General features: G+C 38.1%; 1 protein-coding gene across 1 annotated transcript in view; it reads left to right on the top strand.

The window, feature by feature from the left end:
* The window catches only part of LOC104166402 (chromosome unknown open reading frame, human C15orf27), a gene marked incomplete at its 3' end in the record, with an annotated part of 43364 nt that overhangs the window by 10246 nt on the left and 12770 nt on the right, over positions 1 to 20348 (top strand). Inside the window, exons 3-5 of the mRNA XM_009706305.1 lie at positions 3706 to 3860; positions 9457 to 9530; positions 19310 to 19366. Coding sequence (XP_009704607.1) covers positions 3706 to 3860; positions 9457 to 9530; positions 19310 to 19366 — 286 coding nt within the window. The remainder of the gene's footprint in view (positions 1 to 3705; positions 3861 to 9456; positions 9531 to 19309; positions 19367 to 20348) is intronic.

Here is a 20348-nt window from a genome sequence, read left to right as displayed (position 1 = left end):
TTTGGAGAAATGCTCTGGTTTGTTGACAAAAAAAGGGGGGGGGGGGGGGGAAAGACAGAGTAAGGTATAATGCAGATTTTGGGGTATTTGTTTGCAGGACCAGAAAATAGTGACAGCTGTTAACAGCTTGAACAAATTGTTTGTAGTGGTTCCCTACCAAATAAATATGGTAAACCTTTCCCAGTTTTGCCTTATGTTCTTTTTTCCAAGCTGTTTATTAATAAAACCAACAGTGATGGTGACAGATTGGTTTCCCACAAAACCATGTGTGAAAGTATCTTTAAAAATAATTACTCTTGGTAAAATTCCACTAAATATATTTTAATGTCTCATAACAAAACTTTACAGGCCTGTATCGCCATCAGCCAAGAAATTCCCATGCTAGTACATTTATTTAATTGATCAAGGCATTGTAAGAAAGGTAAATAATATTACTGTTGTAGAGATGGGGTAACTGAGATTATGGTTTGAAACTGAGGTAACTGTTTGAAATTGTACAATAAAGTTGTCCAAAGTCATACTTTACTTATATCCATATAGTGCACAGTATCCACAGACAACGCAGTCAGGATGCCCACAGAAGTTCTACTTGTTCTCTGAACAAAACAAGGCACTTTTTTTTTCTCTCTCTTTTTTTTTTTCTGTCTAGAGGGAGGGGAAAAAGGTGTTTTACTTGTATATGGTTAGTATGTAGTCTCTTCGTAAATTTATGAGCTGTGTAAGTCAACTTATTTTTTTGAAAGGGCTTTGTACCTGAGTTTCTAATCTGAACTTCATAATTAGTGTAAATTTGCACCATCACAGGAGAAATGGCTAGGATTTGGAAAGTAAGTTTAAACCCACGCTAATTCCATAGAGATTTGTTTTTTTCAAATACCAGATTTCTCATCTGTTGAATGGATGAGACATTACACATCAGCATGGAGAGAGACTACTCCACTAAGACAGGTTACAGGGTTGAAGGAGATAAGGAGGTTTGTGTATTAGGGGTTTATCTAAAATATATTTCTAGTTGGATTATTACCTCTTTTATTATTTATGTCCACTCTTTAAAGGAGGTAAGAAGTAAAACACCTCAAAACCCAACAACCCAAGGCAAGATTGGGTCTTTACTGTACAGGAGTGTAGAAGTAGCAGGGAATAACAGCATCCAGGAAAGAGACCATCCAGTGCTCCTTTTAGAGTACAATGTGATTGTTAATGTCAGTGGATTCAGAGGTCTTGAGGTGGTCTGGGAAGAGATCTACTAGGCAATGATGCGAAGATACTAATCACTGTCCATTCACAGGACAAGTGTTGAACAAATGAACCTTGATGTGTAATAAATTAAGATATGAAACTGGAGGTGGTTTTTCAGTGCTTAAATTTCAAATGCTTTTGTGTCTTTGAAATCTATTTATTTCATCAGTGATATATAGGTGTAAACATCCAGATAATCTGCACTTGAGAGCTCTTAAGTTAGTTGCTTTTCCAAACATAAACCGTTAGTTTTGTTCAGAAGCTTTTTGGAATCAGTGAAATGTTAGTACTGCACAGGCAGAATTACTCCACGTTTTTTAGCAATCTATAAGTAATGATTAGCTTGAGTAGTTGTTATCGTGGCTATATGTAATGTGTGCTGAGTATCACAGCTGGTTTATTCTGACTGGTACATTTGGTGTATTTGAAAAATCTTGACTACATAGAGGTTTAAGGAATGTACTTAGGCCCTCTACTGATCATTCTGAGAATAGGAAAGAGGAAAAACTGCTCTGCAATATTAAAATGCTGGCAAAATGGTCTTTTTGTAAAAGGGAAGATATATGTAGTAAGAGAATAGAACCAAAAACTGTTCTATTTAAACAGGGCCATTCCCTAGCTTTATTTTTAGAAAGATTGGGGGGGGGGACGACAACAGAAGAACACAAAATAACAGATGTGGTAAAGACAAGTTATCCTGTTTTAAGATGATATAAAATAAAATCCATTAAAAGATCAAGTTTGCAAAAAGGCCCTATCCCAATGCCTTTTTTTTCTTTATGTTTTAAAAATACCTATTTAAAATCTAGTGCATTTTGTATTCAGGCTAGAACCATAACAAAATTAGACTAAGGGCAAGTTCCTGATAGTAACATTTGTCAAATCTTCTCTGAAGTTTTAAGAGTCAATTGAGGAGGTCTTTTACGGTCAGGTAATCAGGCAATCTGAGTACAAGTATTTAGTTGATATGCTTAATTCTGAGAAGCTACTTGAAAGTGTCAAGCCTCTGAGCGCTGCTTAGCATCACTTTCTCTCTCATTTTTGAGTGTGGGTATGTCAGGGAATGTTGTGCAATATTTTTCCAATTGTTTGATTATAACATGAGTTATTGAGTCTAAAGCTGTTTATTTGGAATTGATCAGTATCTTCATATCTTCCTGTATGCCATTGATTTCTGTGTATTGATGTTTTAGTTCATTGTGGTTACTGCATCACACTTCTGTATGCTTGCAGCTTCTTAAACCGTAGTTAATAAATCATGTCAGCACTTTATTAGCTAATGTGTATTTACAGTGCTTTGAAAATATGAAGTGTCAGGCAAGCATCAGAACTTTCAGAGGTGAGCCAGTACAAGAACATTACAAAACACTATGATGAGCAATGATACAATACGGTATGAAAATGAAACTAGGGGGGGATTTTTGGGAGAAAAAAAAGTATCAGGATGGACTTTATGCCTCTGAAGTCTATGCTACTGTTATTTCTATTGCAAACATTTTCAAAAGAAAAAAAAATTTTTTTTTTTTTTTTTTTAACAACCCACTTGAAAATGTGTGTCTTCATTAGCACGATACTAGTGCAACATTTACTGAGTCATCAACTTACTTCCAGTGTTCTGGTCCTTGAAGCTTCCTCACAAATCCCTTCATCTTGCTTAAACCTTTTTTCTCCCTCCAAAACAAGGTGACCTCATCTAAACTGAGTTTGGGAGCAGTCCCTGGCATATGTTGTTCCCAAAACTGTGCTACCCCAGACTCTGGGAAAGTCCTTTTTGACCTGATCCACAAATAGATTGGTGAGAGTTAGGCAAGCTAAACAGCCTTGACACTTTACCAGACACTGTACAGCCTGACACTTTGCCAGGCTTTGTATATTTGCTAGTATAGGTGTAGCTGTGGGGTCACTGAGCTTATTCTTTGGTGCGGTTTTCCATGGCGTCATGGACTGCTTGTTGCAGACCAAATTTGGCAGCTCTTGTCTGATTTTCTCATGCTAGAACAGGGGTAAAGGTACACAACCATAAAATTCAATAGCGGAGAAATTCTTAAAAAACATCATTAGCTTCTAACCTAGTATTAGAGTCCTGCTATGGCTTGATACTCACAGATAAGTGAATGCAGCATGTATGTCATAATAAAAGCACATGAAGAATAGTAAGACAGGAAGAAAGTAGAAGAGTATGTACGATAATTAGGGTTGCGTTACCTATACGTTGGAAGGCACTTGAACATGGGTATGCTCTAGAGGGTTGGAGAGCATGCAAGATCCCCAGGATGAAGTTTTTGTGAAGTATTTTTCTTGGTAAAGAAACCAAAAGTAAGTTTTGCAAAGTCTTTGTACATTATTGCTGAGTGTATTCATAACAGCAGAACTTGTGATTTTGAGTTCACTGCTTTTTAGCTCTCTTCCTTTTTCACTTCTTCTTCTTTTCTTTTCTTGTTTTTCCTCTTAATTTTACTTCCTTAGATCTAACTGGCTAAAACCGTGCTGTGGGAGACGAGCAGCTGTGTGGCAGGTATTTTTGCTCAGTGCAAGTCTCAACAGTTTCCTGGTAGCCTGTGTAGTATTCGTGGTGGTTCTCCTGACTCTGGAACTCCTAATAGATATAAAGCTTCTCCAGTGTGAGTAGGAGGAATTTTTTTTTCATTTTTTTATTTATTTTAATGAAATAAAGGCTTAACTTGCTGGGAGGTTTTTGAAGTTGGGAGGATGGTGGGCATTTATTTTTTTTCCTACCATTTAAATGATTACTAGGCTAGGCAAGAAATGCGGTTTTGTGGAACCCTAGTATAGTGAAGTCAGTCTCTTCCTTATTTTGCTGACCAAAATCAGCGTAGGACAAATTTTCAAAGGGTACAAGCAGAGTGTATGTGCAGACATCTGCACATATTGTTGTTAGTACTTGAAAAGGTCTGTCCTTTACGGACACACTCTGTATACACAGAAAAAAGATCATTTGTGCATCATTAATCTCTGATACCTTTCACATGCATGTGGATAGACAGAAGTGATGAAATTACTAGTGTATTTGGTGCTGTCTCCATTATTAATTTACTTCTACTGAGGTGGGTAGGAATTGGAATTATGGCTTTCTATCTTGTAATACACTGAAATGATACAGATTTTCATTCTACTTCACTAATACAGTGGGAGTCAAATCGTAGCTTAAGTGGAGTTTTGCTTTATCTGAATTCACTGTATGCAGGTTCCACAATGGAAATTTTAATGCTGTTGTTTTACTTCCTAATTAATCTTTTTTTTTTTCTACTGCTCTTTTCCTCCATTCCCTCCTTTTCTTTTTTTTTTCTTTTATGATGCAAAGCTGACATGAACACAAATACCAGCTACATTTTCCCTATTCTAAATGTTGAAGAGCTGTGCCTAGTATCTCCATACAATCTCAGATATGTTGAAATGGCAGTGATGGGATTCAGACAATCCCATAAATGCAAGAATACATAGCATGAAAGAGTCATGGTCTGATACCTTCTATGGCAACTTTAAACTGAGCAAATGAATGTTTTATTCTGTTGAAGTCGTCTTATTTTTGTGATTTGTCAATTGATATTAGCGGAGTTAGATTTCACTGTAAAGATTTAGATATGCAATTGTGTTAAGATTACTTTAGGAGACTCTATTGATAATTGCAGCTGTTTTAGAAACCCTGTAAGATGAATAAATGACTAAGCTGTCTTTCCACACCGTTGCCCACCGTTTACACCTGTCTGTCCATGCTGCACACACTGTTCTGAGCATGGCCACTCTGTTACAGTTGTTATTTTCTGTAGTCTCTGATGACTTACTGTTTTGGGTGCGGAAGCCCAGAATTTGGACAAGTCCACTGCTTTCAAAGAAAGGCAGGAATACTAATTATGGGTGTAAGTCCTTAAAAATTTAATGAGGAAGAAGCTATCAACAGTATTTATTGAGGTGCCACATCTTTCTGTTTCTGTAGAGAATTGTCACTTCCTGTAGAGCCAAAGGGTTTAAAAACTGTTTCTGTTAGTTTCTCAAATTTTTAATACAGTTTTGGAAACTATCTTCTGGAAGCACCTGCTTTCTTACCATTTATTTTCTGAAGAGTCTTCTAAAGAAGGCTTTATTTTGGGGCTCGTTCATCTTCTCTCTGTTTAGTGCATGTGATACTCTTAAAAGCTCTGCAGCTTACACCTTGTGCACGACCTTATAGGTGTTTGGTCGAGCCAGGTGATTTCACTGTTCCGAGGCTGCCCCTGCCTGTATGGCTTTTCTCAGCACCTGAGAAAGGGCCCATTCCACTCTGTCTTGCTACTTCGCATTTTAACTAAAGAATCAACCCATCAGGCTTCTTGCCTGTGTTAAGGTGAATACCTTCTATTTTGTTTTAAATCAGATAAAGGCTATCTTGGTGGGACTGATGTAAGTATTGCAGTTGTGTTATATGAGGAGTGTGTGTCACTTAGGTTAAGGTTTTAAAAAGCCATTAGTCCATAATTATGTTTTTCAGAAATGTAATTACAGTTTTAAATGATTCCTTATTCTATATGAAATCAACCAGTGCATTAGGATATGTAATGACACATCACTGCCAATTTTGTTCATAATAACAGCTGCTAATCCACATTATAGACTGTAATTACTTAGTAGCTTTTTTTTTAAACTGGTGTTTTCTTTGGCTGTGACATTTTGAGAGTGTCATTTTCCTCTCATACTTTTAGTGCAGTCTTTGGTTGCACTGTGCACTTCTCCCATACACAAAACTGTTAGTGTCAGTGGTGGAGACCCCATTTGCAAATGTGTAGGTCACACATGAAAAGGACAGAGACTTTTTAAGGTATTTTAGCACAAAGCATATTCATGCTGGAATTAAAAACCCCAGAAAGCAGCAGACATATAATAGGTCTTTTATTTTAGGTCTCTATCCTATAATCAGCTTTTTTTAGTCCCGTCTTCAAAGCTCTTCACATGCATTGACAAAATAACGTCTCAATACCTTGTGATGTTTTGCACGTGCTGAAATAGATGTATATTAAGTCACTTGCACCTCATTTCAAAAAAAGAGGATCATGGTGGCAGGTTCCAAGCCCCACTCCTCAGAGATATAGACCATGCTATCCCTTCCTTGTCCTCACTAGTTTTGGGGGAAAGCAACTCAGGAAATCATCTTAGTAGTGCCCTCCTCCTGCAATCAGCTACAGCAAATGTGTCTGCGCAAGGTACCAGGCCTTCCTTAAAACTGTGAAGCTGGAAAGCTCCACTCCTGTCCTTTTGGTTGCTGGACCAGGGCCCTGTCTGAATACATGGATAGCTGTGCAAAGAAAATGCACATTGTGCTGCAGCAGTGCCTCAGTAAGAATGGATTCAGGGCTTGCCCAGACCATGCAGAGAGCATCTGCTGTCTGCTCCTTGCAGAAGCAGTATAGTTTCTGTCTGCCAGGAAATCGTCATCAAGAGCAACATCCACCGAAAGCAAGTGCTGGTAGTACAAACTTCTGTAGTGGCCACTCGATTTGTCATGATGTGGTCTTCATCCTTCCCCTCCTCGATACACATTTTAAGGAGTTGTGAAAGCAAGGGAAAGGGGGAGGAGGTAGCTTGAGATTAACTGTGCTCTGCATTTTGTACTGAACCATTTTCTTCGTGACTAAAGATCATATGAATTTGCATTCCCTTCTTCCCCGTGGCACCAGACAAGCAAAATGTGAAATAAAAGAGAACTTTTTGGCTTTTAGCTACAATTTTGGGAAAAAAGGTTACAAGTTCAACAAGTGTGAAATTCTGTTGCAGATAAAAGTAGAAGCTGAATAGCTTAGGTGCTTTGCCTCAACTTGAATCCCAGTGATGTATCCGAACCACCACAGAATAGGGATGAGCACCTCTCAGAGAAGACCATTCTCCCATTTTTGTTGCTTTTCACTGCATTTTTTTGAAAGGGAGTGTTTTGGAAGAGGCAAATATCCAGATTCAGCACATGGGCTAGTGATTCAGCTCTTGTACAAAAGCTGCTTGCTTGGAAACCTTTTTCAAATTTACTGTTTTACTGGCAATTTAATTGCGCACTGTCTGGCAGAGCGTCCAGCACTCTGCTGGAGTTAGTGCAGCATCAGAAATTGATTTTGTTCCCAAGTTGGTGGTTGCTGTATCTTTTCTGTCCACTAAGGGGCAGCTGGAGCCTTGTACGTCAGTCTACAGCTGTCTGAAAAATAGCGTACAAATGGTTTCCGTTTCTTGTTCTTTATGCTACCCTATAAAGACAATGTCTTGGGAAAGTTACATATATCTTGCCCATTTGTTTCATCTTGAAGTAGTTCGTCTGCTGCACTGCAGCAAACCCTCTATCATCAAGCCCCAGATGAGCCTCAACTGTGAGAGTTCCAGTGGCAGCCTGTACTAAGAGTTTTCATTGTATCCTGATTTCTTCCTACCTTCCTTCCCTCCCCTTCCCATTTTTATCAGTTTTAATTTTAAAATAAGATACTTTGTTTAGTGCATGCCCTATATGTTCTTGAGACTTAGTTAATTCTGCCACAGGCTTGCATCTCTATGCACAGAGTCATCGATTGCCTTAAACTTTGCTGTTGCACAGTAATTCTTTGAAACTGCAAGACTGCACAGACTATTTTAATCTGTCTGCTGTAGGGATGGTAGACTCACAAATATCCTGAAGTAAAGAGAGAATTTTTACTCTTTATTGCCTTATTCCAAACTTGAGAGCATGTGACCTTCAGAGTAGGAGTTGCCAGCAGTTCAGATACTGGACCCTTTCAGCTTCTGCTTTGTTTTTTTCAGCAATGAAGGGAACTTTGATCACAGAATTTCAGTTGAACTTACCTATTAAGGAATCCTCCAGATTTCAAGAGATTAATTTAAGCTCATAAAGAGACAACCCATATCACAGAGCTTCTTATATAGTCTTTCAGTGAACTCATTTGTATGAGTTTAGTTTATTTTACTTGCAAGCAAAAGAAGTTGAATCAAATGGAAGCCTGATTTAATGCCAGTGAGTGTCCATGCAAGGCTTTAGTACTCTGTAAAATCATACTTTTAATGAGTTCAGATAAGTTTTCCTGAGTATTCCTGCCAGTCAGTTCCTGAAAGGACTTTTGTTCAAAGTCATTTCCCTTTGAAAGTGGAATAAGTACCTCAACAATCTGTATGCAGAAAGAGTACCTATATGGGACCTTAGTGTATAGAATCCAGAGTTTCATAAATTACCATTTTAACTTACCCTTTACAGACTTCTGTTCATGGAGGAGTTTAAAATGAAGTGAACATAAGTGATTTTAGTGGTCGTTGTCTTTCTGAAAAGAGTGCTTACAAAGGAAATTGCGTGTCTTAACCAATTACTTAAACTGGAATTTTATTTCACTTACTGTAACTCTTTTGAGTGTTCTCACAGAAACTTGCTTAAAGACAAAGCTGTCCATATGACAGCCATGTTTCCTGAAACAGACTGTACAAAAAAAGTTACATTATGTTTACTGTACAAATTAGAATTGTTGATATTTCACAAACCTTAACATTAATATATTAAGATTTGATTTTATTAGCAATTAACAATGGCATTAGTTCTTTCTGTTATTTCTCTCACTGTGGTTTTTCTAGAGTCAAACTTGACTCTGAGAGGAATGGGATCCTGAGGCAGTCATGGCTGTTCATGCCACATCTGGAGAGCTGCACAAAAGTCTACCTCTGTAGGCTATTTATTTAGATGATAGAAATGTATTTTGAAGTGCAGTTTGAGCTCTAGTTTTTAAGCACCTGTTCCAGACAATTACTGTTCTTCTGAGTTGAATTGTCAAAGACTGCATACAAGGAATAATGTGGGGCTAGTAGAGCATTCTGTTTTCTTACAGAATTCTGACTCTGGATTTTTAGGTACACAGGATTTAGTCACACAGCTTGTAGTAAAGAAGTGCATGGAGTGACAGCATGGAACAGTGACAAAGCATCAAAGACCTAAAACGTGTATGACATTGCTTACCAGCAGTCTTATCTGTAAAAGCTCCAATGAACAAGCTGCTGCGGCTGCTAACATACTGGCCTGAATTAGGGTGAGCAACTGACAGGGCTGGAGTTACATGTCCCATTACATCCCATCCTCTTTCTGGTACTTCCATTACAAAATTTAAGAAAGCAGGCTTTACCCATATGTAATTTGTAGCAGTACTAATTATATTAAATGTAAGTTGCATTCTGCTACTATAATGATGCTTCACTGTATTGTGTTAATTGCAGTTTCAAGTGCTTCACAGTTTGCAGGAATAATTCACTGGATCAGCCTAGTCATCCTGTCTGTTTTCTTTTCAGAGGTATGTATAATCAAAGTCTTTCACCACATACGGAACTGCAAAGTGTTTTTATGCTGTCACTGGAATTAGCAACAGTTTAACAGTAATTTGACTGTGAATAAATGTAGCACAGGGTGCTTTAAGAAGAAGAAAAAGAAAAAAAAAATTTAACAGTTGTCGCTCCTGCTTAGCAAACTAAAAAATCTTGTTTAGATTAGTGCTGTTTGTCAGTTGCCTAGAATTGGCAAGGAAACATGGAAGATACTGTCTTACAAATTACAACTGGAAAACTACAAAAAATAAATAATCATTTCTGAATCACTACAGGCACAGAACAGGACTAGTTTCATCCATTTATTCTCACAGAAATCTTATCTGTGTCACTGGGTCTAAGGTATAGGAATAAGATACATTCTTCAGGAATAAAGATCCACAGGGTTTTTGTACAAAAAGATCTGTTTTAAGACCAGAATTATCTCCTCTCACAATTTATGTAGGTAGTTTAGATGTTCTAGGTTGCTGCATATAGATACAATACGAGAATGAAACAAATGGTGAATTTCGTTGCAAAAATTTTATGATTGTACGCATTGGAAAAGGCTGTAGTAATGATATAACAAATGACCAAATTGGGATACTCTTTTATAGTTTTCAACTTTATTCCAAAAAGAAGTCATTGGTATTGAGACATTTAGACCACTCCAGAAGTATCCCAAAATATTTTCAAGGCTATTTTTTTAGGTCATAATGTGTTACTTGTCACAAAAAAACATTTTATGTTGGTTAAGTTGGAAGGCAGCTTGGACTTAAAAATTTTAAAATATTTTTTTCTAGTTCCATAGGAGAACATATTATCATCGAAACAGTTGTTAAAGTCTTCACTTTGCGGTAAATTTAGGTGAAGGTTACAAAAAGAGAAATGAAAAAACAAGGAGCTGTTATATCTGCAAATGATTCGATAGATCATTTGTGTTGAATTCATACTCACCATATTATACCACTGCTTATTTCCATGGTTCTATTAATAAAAAACATTTATTTAGATATATCACTTTGTATTTCTACTTTGTATTTCTACTCATAACAGGGATTTTCCAGCTGGTGTTGCCAGACAGACAGTGGGTGCTTTCTGAAAGGATTCCTTGATAACAGGAGTCTCAAGATTGCTTTGCATCCTAGCCTTCTGGTGCTACAGTTACACAGAGATACAATTACTATCCCCGTCCTTTGATGGTGATTGTGGGTTGTAGGATACATATAAACTGACTGAAAAAAAATAATCTCTAAACAATTAAAAAATTTTGCAGAGTCTTTTCTTTGTGAATTTCACATCCTAATTCTCAAAGACTCAGGTTTGCTAGATGGAGTCCATTCTCTGGAAAGAAATACTTTCCCTTCTCCCTCAGAATCTCTCTTCAGTGGGGATTAGCACCCTGGAGCTCCCTGTAATCCTCAGCTTTCCATCAGGCTCAGTTTGTAACTCTACTGCTAGCAGCATGGCTGCACATGCACGCTCACCTGATCTTTGTCGCTTTCTGGAGCTTATTTCACAGAAAACTTCTCTTGTGGTCCTCAATTTCCTTCTGCGGAGGTGTAGTCTCAAGTTCTGTTTTCATTCTCTTGTACCGGTAACCACTCTTTTCAAACCCTGATGCAGTGCCTTGCTCATGTATCCCTTCCGTAGTTCAATTTATACGCTCACAGTTGTTGGTTGGTTGGTTGTGGCAGTGCAGACAGATCCTCAAGGCCAGTACTCATCTGTCTCAACAAAGAAACTAGTTGTTTCAGTTCTGCTGAGGCAGAGTACCTGCATAAGTGGATGAACTGGTTCAGAAGTGTTTTGCAGGAAAATAGTAACAGAAATACTTCACAGAGCCAAAACTAGGTTCCTGACTCACCATCCTCATTTTGGATCTGCGTGGGCTTTTCTCCTTCCTTCTGTATTAGGTATTTGGAACTACTTTTCTTTCTCTACTTGCTGTTCTTGTTTTTTATAAACCTCTTACCACTCACTGTATTATCTATTTCTGTCTTCCAAAGTACCGTCCTTCACCTATTTGATTATGGTTTGAATTTACACCAAAGAAAAAATGAGGCCACAAGGCAGCCATGTAAAGTGCACTGAGGAGGGTATTGGGTATTTTTGGATATTGGTTCATTTGACAGCTCAGAGTGCCTGACTGGGTTAAAGCAACAGAGGTGGCTCCATAGAGCAACTGGATGTGCTTCAGAGACCACAGATTGGGAAGAGAATGAAGGTGTATACCTTTCCTACTGGGTTTGCTGGGGTTGGCCTTGGGCCAGGTTGGTTTAATGATCGACAGCACATCTATTTGTGTTGAAATGTGTCTCATCGGAGGAAAAACAGTGGGTTTAATTTTTTTTCTCATCCAAATCAAAAACTTGGATTTTTCAAGAGGTTACGAAATATTGCAAGAATTGCAGATCACGTTGGTTTTTTTTTTTTTTTTTCATCCATATTAATTTTATTTACTCTTTTGGTGCTTTCAGGGGATTTTTTGCCCTCTGATTCCTAGTACCATGAGTCAGCTGTCTTTGGAACTGTTTGTTTAGAAGATTGTGTGTGATAGTGAGATTTTGCAGTCTGTGACTATTCATGCCAGGATGATTTTCCAGAGATGAGCAAGTTTAATTAGTTTGCTTGGATATAACAGGCAACTGCTGGGGATTGATTAGTCCTTCAGTCAGTGTGGTTTTCCTCAAAGCAAGGATTCAGGGTTTCTTGTGCTCAGAAAGAGTTGTTTCCATAGCAAGCACCATGTCCTAAGTTTGGATGTTTATTCTGTAGTTTGGTTCCCGTTAGTTGTAAGTGTGGATACACAAATCTTCAGAAAGGCCTCCCTGCAGGAGTACAAATGATACAAAGTTGTAAAAGACGTTAAAAACCAGAAAACTTTCAGCACAAAATCTGAATGTCTTGGAAAAAATATGACTGATTAAAAGCTGGTGCTGTAAAGGCATTGCAAGTAATTACAGTCCTATCATGTTGGAGTTAAACAGGCACTGGCTTTCTGCTTGGTTAAAACGAAGGGGACAAACATACCAGCAGCTGGCAAATGCCAGCAGAACAGTTGCCAAGAAAATTAAGTAGTTACTCGCACAGCATCTTCCTGCTCTCTCTAAGGCTTGTGGCTATAACACAAGCATAAAGGAATTTATTGCACTCTGTTAATTTTATATTCTCTGTCACTGTCTGTGACTTTCCAACATTAAAATATCCTTATTGAAGTGAAGTGCACATCAGCTCTTTTTGCTTTTTTCCAAGTATTTGAACAAGATTTACTAGTGGTGATGACTGTGTATGTTTGTCTCTGTTTACATACATCACTATGATTTGTCTGTGCACCAAATGTTACCCAGATGTTAAGACAGAAGAGAAGAGAAAGACACTGGGGGGGAAACCCCAGTACCAACAGCAAGGCAAGGCCGGGGTTACACCCTATCAAGAGGGCAATTTCTGCCTTGATAATAGTTGGCTGAGAAAAGGAAGATGGGGAATGTCACAGTGTTTTGGTAAGTGGATTGGAGTCTGCTTGTATTTTAATAGTCTTATCACATTGCCACAAATACATAATTCTGTAGCTGTTGTTCAGTTCTGCTTTTCCACTAAGATTGATGAGACTGTGTGCAAGAATTGAGTTCTTTCATAGTAGTTGTTTGCATTGCTCTGTATGTGCTTCAGTCAGCTAAGCACTCAGGCATTCTGCTAGCTTTCAGCACTCGAGTGTTTCCCTGGGAATAACCAAGTCTTCTGATGTGCTTAAAGTTAGGGAACCATGGAATTCTGACTTTTTTCCTGCATCTATGTATAAGAAACAAGTTCTCAAATTGAGTAGAGTAAGTCTGGGGTCCTAGCTGATAAAGAATTTGTTTCATTAGCTATGACTCACAAGTGCATTTTAGATTTTCACTTTTAGGAGATTAAAAAAAAAAAGAGACTTTTCTCATCCTAGATGTTAAAAGGAAGCGTTCATAGTAGTCTGACCCTTTACTCCTTGTTAGTAGCAATCCTTGGAAGGAGTAAAACCTGATGAAGACCCTACTGTTAGAGTTCTGTTAAAAAGGAAAAACATCCCAAATGAGAGAACTAAGAGAAAATAGTGTCCTTGCCATATAGATTTTTTTTAATAACAAATTCATGATTTTATATTAGAGAAATTGGTTATGTTACTTTTGTTACATTTTTATGAGTTTCAAAGAGCTGAGCAGAAAGAAAATAATCTTCTATTAATTCTTCCATAAGCTGTGTCTTCTTTTCTGGATGTTTACTTTCATTCCATATACACACAACTTTTCTCATGGTGCATAAATTCACTGCATTGCTGGCTGTGTATGATTTGATTTTTAAGGGGCTTGATTGGGGGATTCAGGAACAAAGATATGGATTTTATATACTAATATAATTTATAAAGGTAAATTTAAGCTTCCTTCTGTGCTAGTGTGTAAGAAATTAAATATTTAATAGACTGTGAAATTTCTTTTCTAACCACTTTCAGTGCTTCACAAAAAAGTAGTTGCTAGGGAAAATGGTTTTGTAGAGGTCTAGGGATTTAGCTAGACACCTCTCTGAAATGCCAGTCTTCCCTTTTCATTTCTGAGAACATACCTGACTTATATGGTGTGCTTTATCAGTGCTTCATCTGTGCTTCCATCTCTTGATAGTCACAGTCTAGCGCCTGCTACATGGTACGTTTCAAAGATAAGATTTAGCGCCACTGTAATCATGCCCAGAGGGAACTTCTGATGCACGCTTGCTTAAGACCAGTTTTCTATCCAATCTGCATTTACCTTATGATAGTATACTGCATCTCTAGTAAGGCATTTCTATTCGTGAAAAGCCCTTTCAAATCTATCCAGAGTTGTGAGTTTAAAATTCATTATTTTTCTCCATATTCTAAGAACAGATATTATGGGAGAACATACAAAAAACCAGAACTGCAGTGTTTATGCAAAGATACTATATGATATCATAATAATAATGTTAGTGGTAGTCAGTGAAAAAGAATATGCTGTGTTCATGTCTATTAGTGTCACCAAACTTTTGCAGTTAATTATTCTTGTGTGACCACATGTGCTAATAGAGCCACAGCAGTTACAGAGTACAGTACATGGGGAGTGTTTTGTACTGGGCAATATGTGAGGTGAGGTCAGTAGTTACACGTTTCCCTTTCAGAGCCTTGGTGGAAGAGAAGCTGTGTGAGGAGGATGCCTATGCACTGAAAACAGAAGGATGTCTCAGTTTAAAGATGCTGATATGTTCCTCCATGCTCTGGTGGCCTGGGGATAGAGTGCACTAGACCGGCTCATGCAGTATCTCAGGACAAGCACACCAGAAGATGGCAAAAGAAGATTCTTTAAAGTAGTGAATGAGCTAAGGCCTCTGTGGAGTGACCCAAACCATAGAGGTTATAAATTACAGATTGGGTACAAGCTGTTATTTCTGGGAAAGATTTAAATAAATATTTGGTCTTACAAGATATATCCAAAAATCAGAAGCATAATCTTCAGTTTCTGTACAAGCCAGAGGTAAAGACACTCTGTAACAGATAGATTAGTTTTGTGGCGGTGGAAGGAAGGAATGAAGGGCTTTTGTAAAGACACCCTTTCCCCCCACCTCCATCCTATCTCTTGTACAATCACGACCCTCATCTCGAAATGCACAGTTGCTCTCCTTCGCCGTTAACGAAACCTGGTGGGCCAGCTTCACCTCCTGCGCTGCCTCTTTTTGATGTCTTTACACTATGCATGAATTTGGCACAATGAGTCACTGAGTAGTAAATTGTATATTAACTGTGCAAGCAAAAAAGTATTTAAAATTACCTAATGTACATTGCGGTCAGCTGACAAATGTAGCTAACTCATGCAGATTGTGAGAATTCACATGGCTGGCTCAGCAAAGGACTTGGCCGGGTTTCCCTACAAAATTAGTGAGAAAACCTGCAGCATCACACAGTTCTTCATAAACTTGACTGCAGACAGTTAATGTTGTACAAACAACTATGTGTTTGTACAACAGGGACACTGTCAACTTCAAAATTACATTTCTGTCTGAAAAGTGGTTTAGAATTTTACTTTTATCTGAGTTTACTCCAAGTTAAAGAAGTTAACAGAAGGGTTCAGTCATTTACCTTTTATTAGTGCACTGAACAGACTTTTATGTAATAATCTAGCTTTTCTCAGAAAACAAAAAAATGTATTTCTGATATAACTAAAAAAAATATATGTTAAGGACTTTCTAATTAAAATATTTCCAGTCAAGAAATGTTAAAGCATTCTTTTTCAAGTACAGAAAAAAACAAGCTGGCAGTGACCTTTAACAGAAAAGTACTCACACTGTTATTTAATGTTTGCTTTCAAATCTATGTGTCCAAAAATGCAGAATGCCTGTAGTGTAATGCAAAACTATGTGTGTGCATTTGCTACAGTGCTGAAAAATGCCTGCACATCAGTAGGAAACAGCAGTGCTGCTCTATTTTTTCCCTATTTCTTGTAGACTCTTGTCTCTACAAACGGTAGAGTGACTAACATTTATGTTTTGTCTGTGATTAATATTACAGTTGCAATTCTCTTAATTCATATGTATTTTTCTGTTTGGTCCATGTACAGTGTGTAGGAAGTTTCCTGGAGTATTAATTTCTGTCTCTGTTTTTTTCAGATTCTGCTACAGGTTCTCATTTTTTAAGTTCTATACAGAGAAAGTACACAATCAAATGCAATATGTATTTGTTTGAAAGGTATTTTTGATTGCTTAGGGAAAATACTAAAATGTTGTTTATAAGTAACACCAACGCTTTCATTTCAGTCAAAGTATTTATTTTATTGAACAGTCAGGGAGATTTATCTAGTGAAGTCCAAATTTGCTTGGTTTGGACTCCTCTGGGTAAGAGTTATGGCAGCAGCAGTGGATGTGACCTTGTGCTTTGTACAAACAGAAGGAGAGTAGAGAGAGGTAAACCTAGTTTGAAGTTGCCACTAGTGAAGACTGGTCCGTGGGCAGTAAGCATGTGGCACCTGTTGTCTCCAGATGCACACAGTCTGTGACTCACTCATGGTACTTTCTCAGGGTGCCCAGGAAAAGCTGCCTTACATGGCTTTTGTCACTTCAGTGGTGATGTGGGGTTTTTTGTTAAGAGTGACAATGCTGGCGCATAACTTTAAGACTTTCCATACAGAACAGGTGTTTTTAAAGCTTAACCCTCAGTTGTGCCCAATTTGTTCTGAAGAGCGTGCCTCTCAGATGGGGAACTGGGTTCATTCTGCCCTCACACTCTCCTTCCTACTGTGTGTCTGCTCTAGCTGAGAGCAAAGATGCTAATCATCAAGGCCTTTTTTGTGAGGAGGAGACCTATCTTGTAGAGGTAGCACCAACAACCATTAATGCATTAAATGTCTGCCGAGTAGACTTCCAGTCATTGCTGACTTGTGCTGATTCACACCAGCAGACTGAAAATTAAAACATTTGTGCTAGCTTCCAGCCCTTGGAACTGCTCAGAGCCATTAATATGACAGTAGGACAGTCTGATTTAAACACTGCAGTGAGGAATTAAAAAGGTAGAAAGGAAAGCCTTTTTTTATGTTCCTTCAACAGCCCCATGTTAAATCATATTTGGGGTTGTGAGACAGTGTTTCTATTTTCTTTGTGCAGATATGCCTTATTATTTCAGTGAAAATACCTTTGTGCACACCTGTCCAAAGGAAGAAGGATTTTCACCATCAGTTACTGTAAAGGTGTTCAGCCATCCTTTAGTTAGGTGCTCATTGACGTATCACTTCATGAATGCTGCCAAAGCATAGAAGAAAACGAGCCAGATTTCTCTATGCAGTCAACAGGGTTGCTATAGGAAGGGTAGCATCCCAAGCTTGAAAGAAGGAAATCCTCATGCATTTCCTGATGGCTGCCTGCTGCGGAACTTGCTGTGGTGGACCCCAGGTTAACTAATATAGCTGAACTTACAGGCTCATGAGTAACTTGTACTTAAGCGTTTTGTGCAGCTTCTCAATGGGGAGCGAGGGAAGTGCTGACAGAGGAGTTGGGATGCTTTTGTCTGAAAGTATTCTGCTCAGGGGCGTGAGCTGAGGCTGCAGTAATGCCTTGATTGTACAGCAGCATGTATTCTTACGCCTTGTACTTACATCGCATCATGCTGGCGAATTTGGAGTCATTAAGGGATTTGAGGAGCTGCTGTTGTGCATCTCTTCCTCCGCCTATAAACCTTGAACCATGTAGGTTAATAAGGAAATGGCTGTGAACCTTATTCTTATGCTGCATTTGTAAAATGCTTTGGAAGTAAAATGTTCTTTTTAAGAGTACAGACCAGCAGCATTAGGAGCTCTTGGTGTCTATGCAGAGTGTCATTTTTTTGTAGAGAAAAGAGCATGCTGCATTTTCTCTTCTGGCTGGTGACTCCCTTTGTCAGCCAGACTTGTCTAATGCTTCACATATGCCATTTCTGAGTAAGCGTTGGCTGGTTTGCTTTCCTGCTCATTGATGGTATGAGGCTGGGCTCTGAAAGCACCGAATCTCTCACAGCAATGTCTCCCTCTGCAAAGCAGGATTAAGTGCTGTTATCCAGGTTTGGAGTGCCAAGATAGAGCTCAGCACAGTCATCCCAGGCCAAGTGAGGCAATTGGGTTCATGGGGTTTGGCAAAACCATGCATAGGAACAGTACTGAAAAATCCCGTGGTGTTCTGCAATTAGTGCTGGTATGTTTGGCGCAAATTCAGAGTTGGTTGGGATTTAATATATTTGTATTTGTCATGAAGAGGAGATGCATATATTCATCACAGTCACTTACTTTTTTTCTGCACAGTTCTTGGCATGGTCACCCCTCACACATAGGCCCGTCGAGCTCTCTGTCATTAGTACTGTTCTTTAATGGAGAAAGTAGCACTTTGATCTTCTTTGCAAGGCACGCAGCTGCAGTTAGGCTCTTCATATCTGTAGTGTCTGTCAAAATCTGACCTTGATGTTGCTATTGGCAGAAAACATCCCTACCAGTTATGCTTTTACGTGAATTCGATTTCAGTCATTTGTTGGCTGATAGAATTTTTTTTTTTAAACTGCATCTTCTGAAAGCCAGGTTAAAAATTAGGAAAGATGCCATTGGATTTTTTTTAATGGGAATTCACCATTGGTTCATTCTGTGTTCTTTCTTTATTCCTCTTTTCTAGCTACTTATAGCTGTTTTCCTTCATAGAGGAGGATCACAGAGATACTTTTCTCCCTTATCCTGTGACTTTTTGGGATTTTATAGTAAGACAACAGCACTGTGCTCCAGAGGGGGAGAGTAAGAGCCTCTGCTCTTCAGTGATGAAATGTCAGTATCTTTAGGCACCAAGGGGCAGCAGTGCCTCTCTCCTTGTCATAGGAAGCAGTAAGCACTGGCATCTCAAAGGTGGCAAGGAGAGAGAATCTTCCCCCATTCCAGCTGAGGGGGCCCCGAAGTGGATATTATATAGGCTTGGGTCAGGGGGGTGGGTGGGGAGAGTTGGTAATCTAAATCTCTAAAGGGAAATTTTAGGAGGATGGAAAGGCTGATGAACATTTGAACTTGGTACTTGTTTATGGAAGTTTCACTGAATCAATATAGTGGTTGGAAAGCAATACCTACTTTTATAATACAGAAGTGTAACTATTTCTAGATCTTTATTATTATTCAGAAGAAATGCATAATGCTTAAATAAGACAAAAAATGATCCCTTAAATAGATAAAGGACTAAATGTTTATCTAAAATTACAATAACATCTGTCATTTTTCCCCCTTTTGTATTTTACTAGACTATTTTGAGGATTGTGGTCCTTGGCATATGGGATTACATTGAAAACAAAATAGAGGTAAGCACTCTTACTCTTTGTACTGTTTTCCAGGCAGGCACAGTAAGAATATTAAGAACTGCTTTGGGTGGCTTTGTTATAGACCTGATACAATACAGTATCTTTTAACTCGGATAAATATACACATTCTTCTCATTATATGCATAGTTGTATGATGCAGTCCCTTTTTCTGTGAGAGACTCAGAAGAGTGCGATATTTGGAAATATTTTATGAAGGGAGGGATTGTGGCATTTTTGGTCTTTGTGTCTATTTATTTTGTTGTTAGAACTGTACTAGTCTAGCTATTGGTATTGCTACCCTGAGATAATGAGCAATATGAGTAAAAATTGTTATGTGACTTGTGTAACCTCATTCCTGTAATCAAGTTGAAACTAGAACTGGTTGAAAAATTGTGTGTAGTTTTCTGATAGCAAATACTAGTTTGGCAACCCCCCCAATTTGATTGTGAAATTATTTTTTAATTAAATTGAATTATGATAAACACTGTAATTTGTACCTCAAAAATGAGGTAAAATGTGCAGACTGTTGCAGAGACAGATAAGGAAATGCATGTGTTATAAGGAACACATAATCCCAATCTGAGCCAAAATGTGGAGATCAGGAAAATTAAAAGCTCTTTCTTGATACTGTCTGATAAACTAGTGCTGCACAGGATGCACCAGAAGAAAATGTGAGTCTGGAGGCTTGCACATTTTTGTAAGAAACTTGTAAACATTTTAACTTGTTTTGCTAAAAAACTGAAGTGAAACTTAAATTATTGATTCAGAGATTCTTATTATTGAGACTAAATGCAGCAGTTTCTGATAATTCATTTTGGTAATTTGGAATGGAGTGATACTGTTCACTGCCCATCAAGTGGTGGCAGTCAGAAGTGTTTCTTTTCAATACACTGAATTTTTATGCACAATTCTGAATGTGTATCACAATCTGAATGTTGCCTCCTTATGCAAACCATTAATCAATGGTCTTTGGCAGCTGGGA

This window comes from Cariama cristata, unplaced genomic scaffold (assembly GCF_000690535.1).
Source record: "Cariama cristata isolate BGI_N322 unplaced genomic scaffold, ASM69053v1 scaffold32848, whole genome shotgun sequence".
NCBI classification, from domain to species: Eukaryota; Metazoa; Chordata; class Aves; order Cariamiformes; family Cariamidae; genus Cariama; species Cariama cristata.
This window is presented reverse-complemented; position numbering and strand designations above follow the sequence as displayed.